Source organism: Poecile atricapillus, chromosome Z (assembly GCF_030490865.1).
Source record: "Poecile atricapillus isolate bPoeAtr1 chromosome Z, bPoeAtr1.hap1, whole genome shotgun sequence".
Taxonomy (NCBI): domain Eukaryota; kingdom Metazoa; phylum Chordata; class Aves; order Passeriformes; family Paridae; genus Poecile; species Poecile atricapillus.
In genome coordinates, this window is record NC_081289.1 from 129,330,073 (window position 1) to 129,336,072 (window position 6,000).

The following is a 6,000-nucleotide window of genomic DNA, read 5'->3' on the forward strand; positions in this document are numbered from 1 at the left end:
TGATCTTCAAGATCCTGAATAAGGCCCCAGCATCCAAAGGATGTGATACCTCCTTCTCATACAGCCATAGTAGCTATGAGATCTGGGAGTGCCTTGAGCAGTGTCTTGGCTGCAGACAACATCTTCATGGAAGGCAGTGTCTGTGGCACAGTTTGGTACAAAGGCTGCCCAATAGCACAACTTAGTTCCCTTAAAAACATGGCACAGTATCTCTGCTCAGACCATTACCAGACAAGATCTCAAAATCATTCTGGGAAATATTTTCTTAATTGACTGTTTATATCAGATTCCCTCTCCCTCTCTGAAGCAATTGAAATCTTGCTGGGAGAAAAGGCTTTTTTCAGAATTTTACATGCAACTTAGTGTGGAGAGTACTAAGGCTGTGCTGCTGTCTTTCAAGGATGCCAGTTTTGTCTGGAGCCTTCCACAGAATCTCCATTGTCCGTTGGATTTGAGCTGAGACCCATTGTGCTTCTGACATTCAGACAATGATCACATAAACAGTTGTTTACAGGTGTAGGCAAGAGTTTGAAGCATGCATATTTTCAGACAGCAACTGCTGCATGACCTGTAGCTATCTTGCAATCCAGACAGAACAGTTAAAACACGAAGTTGTGTCAATGTTTTCCCATTTTTATCTAGGTTTCATGGAGTGCCTTTGAATGTCTGTCTGGGCAGTACTAGCTGTTAGCTCTCTAGGGAAGATGTTTTGTCTGATATAGTGATCTACTGCTACCAATTCTCTTTCTCACATCAATATTTAATCAGTGGCATAGTTTTGTGTTGTTGGAACATCCTGACTTAGCATCATTATTCTGCTACAGCTCTGTCTCCTTTGTTATTCAAATAGCTTTACAAGCCCCCAGCATTAAGCCTCACTCTATTCTTTACAAAAGTGAGGACTTTTTTTCTTCCATTTGGCAGAGAGAGAGATCAAATGCAGAATGATTTTGACCTAAAGATCATCTGAACTCTGAAGCAGTGCTGGTGCTTAAGCATAGGCTCTCACTGCAGTGCTTTCCCTATGCAACTAAGGCCTCCCACAGATGAGACCAGCAAAGCAAGTTTGTAATCCTTTCATGTTAAGCTTCCCAAGGCACTTTCACTTTGGTAACTCAATGAAATTTGTCTGGTAACAAGGGGCTCCATTTCACTAATCACAACTAGCATGCAGTTCTCTAGCACCTTGCAAACAGTTATAACTCTCTTCCACAGCTGTTCTGCAGGGGAGACAAGGTTGTGTCCCCAGCATGGCTTGAGTTTTAGTTTTGTCAGAGTCCTTTGGGAAAAATCAGTGATTTTCATTGCAGTACTATGATTTTAGATAGGCAATGTGTACAACGGTGTAATTTCATCTGGTACAGCCACTGCATATTTACTTCTTGTATCACATTAAGAAGATGATTGAATGATGGTTTTCATGAAAGACTAATTTTAAAGAGTCTTGTCTAAACATTTCATAGATTTATCTTTTTATGTGGTCTGTACAAGAAAGGATCTGTTGGATGTAGTTAATTTCTTTCAGCTGTAACTAGACATTCACATATATCTTTTAAGCCATATGAAGTCAAACCCAGCTAGCATAAAGAAAGGATATCTGTTCACTGCTTGGAATCTGTTCTATTGCCTATTTTTAGCTCTCTCTAACTATTGGTTTGATGGACAGTTATTTAAATGTGTTATTTGGTTTTTGCTATAATTCAAATCAAATATTTTCTAATTTTAAGGCAAAGTTCAAACTGATTCTCTTTAAACTGAATTGTGCTATGTGGCCACTTCAGCCTCAAATATGTTGAACTATGTTGATTCACAGTTTTGTTGGAAAAACAGGGAAAAAAATTAAAATTTTCTTTAAACGGAAGTTATTTATGATTAAGTAACTTATTTTCAAATGAAAATATACTTGTAAATTAGATGTGCCATATTACATCTCTTCTGAACATGATATATCCATCTGCACAGTTATCCCTGACTCACCAGAGCTGAATGGCAATTGAACACTGTTCAACTGTGAGTCACTTGTGCCACTTCTTGCAATCCATACTTAGTTTTTCAATTGGTTTGTTCCTACCTACTGCTCTTGATGATCTGAAAGGACTGCATGCAGATACATTGCAGCAGATGCTTGTTTTAGGTACATGTGGAGAGAGTATATGCCTTGCTTCTTTCTGGTTTCCCTCTGGAGTTGTTTACTCCATACTACTTCATACAAGATTAAGTTCCATCCATCTTATTTTCATGAATGCTTTCCAGTGAAATGCTTTGGGATGACTAATACCCAGGTGAACCAGGTCTCCATCTGGTTTCTTTGGCGGTGCATTTATGAGAAGTTTATTTCTGCCCTTACTCCTCATCTTCAGCCCCTGGTATTAGCACCAGTGTCACAGCCTCAGTTTCCACTATGGCAATGTAGGGCAGCAGCACTGAGAACCAAAAGTTTGCACTGACCAGTGTATCCCTTTCTCAGAAAAAAGCAGTCTAAATAATCTACCACACCCTGAAGTGGTACAAACTTTTGTCTTCACAGTTTTCAAGATAAAATAAACTGGTTACCTGCTTAATTTTAGCTTTCTTGTAAATCTTCTAACAGTCATCAATCTTCTACAGCTCGCGCACACCCCAGGTCAGCAAGCACAGTAACAGAGGCTCACCAAGATGAATAAGTTTACTGCAGATTCTAAACATGTGGCACAATTTTTTTGTGCTGTATCATTTCAATTTTGTGATGTTATCTTTTCAATTAAGAGGTTGCTGTTTCTTTTGTTCATTGAGACAAAAGCAAGAAAGCAAACACATAACAGGCAGTCCCTGCTTTGCAGTATTGAAATAGATGAAATAGATGAAACGTTTCACTATCTTGACTGTATCAGTGCTCACAAGCTGGATAAATTGAGTCCTCTGACCCTAAATAATTGTATATGAAATGCTTCCTTTAATTATACTGAATGTGAACCAACTCTATTTTTAAGGGGTTGTATCTAGTATGTCTGTATTCAGTCCTGTTTCTTCCCTCACATCCCCCGCTACCTTTCCTTGCTAATTCATTTAAACAGGGTTTCTTTCTGCTCAATTTGCATTCAAATGGCTGTCAGGGGACTTTATGGAAATAATATAAGTGCTTTTATCATTGTGTATTTAGTCACATGTGCTAATTTTCAAAAGATGAACTTGTCTAGCATCTTAGTGAAATACAGAGTTAAGAGTCAAGCACCAGCCTTTACATGGCTACAAATCCATGAACTCCTAACCAACGTCCCAGTTAATGATTTTTTGGCCCAGCTGATATATCTATCTGTTGTTTCAGATGGCCCACCTTATCCTCTTTCTGTCAGATATTTTCTGCTTCTTCCTCCTTTGCAAACTACCCATTTCTAGATCCAGCACACACTGGAATCTCTTTCTGCTTTGTCTTTAGCAGTGAAACACAGTTATAACGGGTTTTGGAAATTTCACTTTGTGTGCTCCTTCTTTTCCTTAATTGGTGTTAGAGCAATAATGGGGCACATCTCACAATTAGCAGTAGCTCTGCAAAGGCCACCATGAAACACCTGTGGGTTCCTCTGTGGATTGATTCTCTCAAAGTTGAGTCTGCCCCCTCCTTTTCTCAAAGTTGCAATCAGCAGATTCCCCAACCCTCAGTGTATTTGGAAACATCTTCAGCAAATTCACAGCCAAGAAAAATTTGATTTTGACCAAACCTGATTTATAGAATTGAGCATGTAGTTACAGCTTAGGCAACATAAGGTACTTTTTGGTCTGGCTCATTTAAGACCCAAGCAATTTATTCTTTTTGGCCCTTGATGACAAATGCTTCCTCTGGTTTCTTGAAAATTGGAGTAATCACTACAGAAAAAAGCTTCCATAAAGCATGTAAGTTGTTAATGAAAATAGTTCATGACAGAAGCATGGTAGCTTTTCAGACAAAATGGTAGACATTTATATTTTAGATCTACCATTAAGCTGTCCCAGTGGCAGATTATCCACTTCACTTTCAAATATTTTCTAGAAGAAAGGGAGGAATTGTGTAAACATGAACATGATATATTTCAGGCCTTTCAATCTAGTGAGTTTTTGATAATTTTTGTTACTCTGCCCTTCTTATTTGAAAAGTATATAATTTATATAACACCAAAAAAAGAGGTCCCATTCATTACGTGAGTATGAGTTACTGATTTAATTATGAAATTCCTGAAATGCTGGAGGGTCAAAGGGGGAGTCACAGAAGTTTTCAAATCTGTAGCTCAAGAAAAGTAACGTCATGTCCAAGTATATTTAGTGAATAATAATGCAAACCACAGACAAATACAGAGGAGAGGAGAAAATAAATTCCCTGGCTCAAGCTGGGAATGTATTGAATGCTTAGAGCCAGAGAAACAATAATTTAGAGGGGAGTATTTCCCTGGATTCTACACTACTAATAAATCATTGCTGGTCATGCAACTTTCAGTGGTCCCAGCAATGACTACATTTTGTATACACTGGTCACACTTTGAGCCTACATAGTGTCCTTTGTACTGTTCTCTGTATTACTAATGCTCCAGGTGCTCTCAGGTGCTGAGGAACAACACTTATGTATAAAAAGGAAGAGGTGTGAATCTGTCTTTATGCAAAACACTCACTCATACATATACATATGCACCTCAGGTACAAGAACATGTTATTTATGATACAAGTTTTTTTCAGAATTGCCTTTATTAATTAAAAAAAGATTTTGTAAAATTGGTAGAAATATTAAAATTTAAATTAAATTATATTTCTGAGTATATTTTTCTTGTAGAGAGGACAAAAAGCATCGTGGCGTGAGCATGAGTTGTATTGTGTTCATAAATGACTTAAAATTCTTTGAAGAAAGGCAATTACTACAGGGAAAGTATAGTCTGTCTGACTTGCAGTATACAATGTCTTCATCTTAAGGAATTGTGACTCCTTGAGGTGTGAACTCAGGTACAGAATACACTGTAGTAAACTTGGGGAACAGACTCTGGGGGCGGGTCCTGAGCCATAAATAGCACAAAGCCTGCAAAATTAATACAGAGGTGAGAACAGCTCACTGGTTTTGGGTTTGTTTTCCCAGGGAAAGAGTATATATGCATCTTCCAAGCCATTGGAAGAGTATTCACTAATGCATGTGAACTTTTGTTTGGAAGGACTGTTGGGTCTGAAAACCTTCCTTCCAGAAAGGACAAAAAGTCAAAATACCCAGTGTCTATCGGTTCAAGAAATTACCCAAGATTAATTGGTGGGGAGTTTCAAAAAAGCTCCCTATGAACATCTGTGAAGGACACAGAGTACTTTCTGTAAGGCAGAGTTGTTCCTCCATCCCTGCAGAGCTGGTGGAAGGACAGCCCAGAGACTGCAGATGAAAATCCTGGCACCAAGTAGTAAAAGCCTGCTGAGAGGAACAGTGAACCAGCCGCCAAACCCCAGCAGTGATGGAGAAAACTTTCTGCAGACTACAGAAGACTCTGCCAGGTGTGCTGCTACTAGGGAAGCCACTGGGTTGACTGGACCAAAGCCTGGAAGCAAGGTTTGATCTCTGTTTGAAAATTCACCAAAATAAAATGTCAAGACAAATCTATTGCAGAGCTATGCTTACTTATGTGTTGTCATGGTATTGAAGAATTATTACTAATTTAAGCATTAGCAGAGAAAATCACAAATCAAAGCTGGGATTTAAGTTTGTCTCTTAAGCAACTCACTAATGTGAGCTGGATGAATGAACTAGAGTTTCTTCAAGGCTGAATATATCTAGCAACAGAAAGAGCAAAATGGCTCCTGACAGTGGAAAACAAAAGATGGGGAGAGTGAAAGTGCAGAACAATGTTTCCAAGCTGAACTGGCTAGATGCAAATCTATAAGGAACTGGAAGGAGGTCAGGAAGTGACCTCTTAAGTTAGAAATGTGTGAGTATAGAGCAATTTCTGTGCCTTTGAGTGAAATGTCCAGCGTCTGGATTTCTGCAATATAGATAAAACTGGGCTGAAGATTACACCACCAGCC

General features: G+C 38.6%; 1 protein-coding gene across 1 annotated transcript in view; it reads left to right on the forward strand.

Annotated features, from left to right (window-relative positions):
• The window catches only part of ARL15 (ADP ribosylation factor like GTPase 15), a 244,183-nt gene extending 238,610 nt beyond the window's left edge, over positions 1–5,573 (forward strand). The window contains exon 8 of the mRNA XM_058864845.1: positions 5,329–5,573. Within this exon, the coding sequence (XP_058720828.1) occupies positions 5,329–5,382 (54 nt within the window). The 3' untranslated portion in view covers positions 5,383–5,573. The remainder of the gene's footprint in view (positions 1–5,328) is intronic.
• Positions 5,574–6,000: the final 427 nt, after the last annotated feature.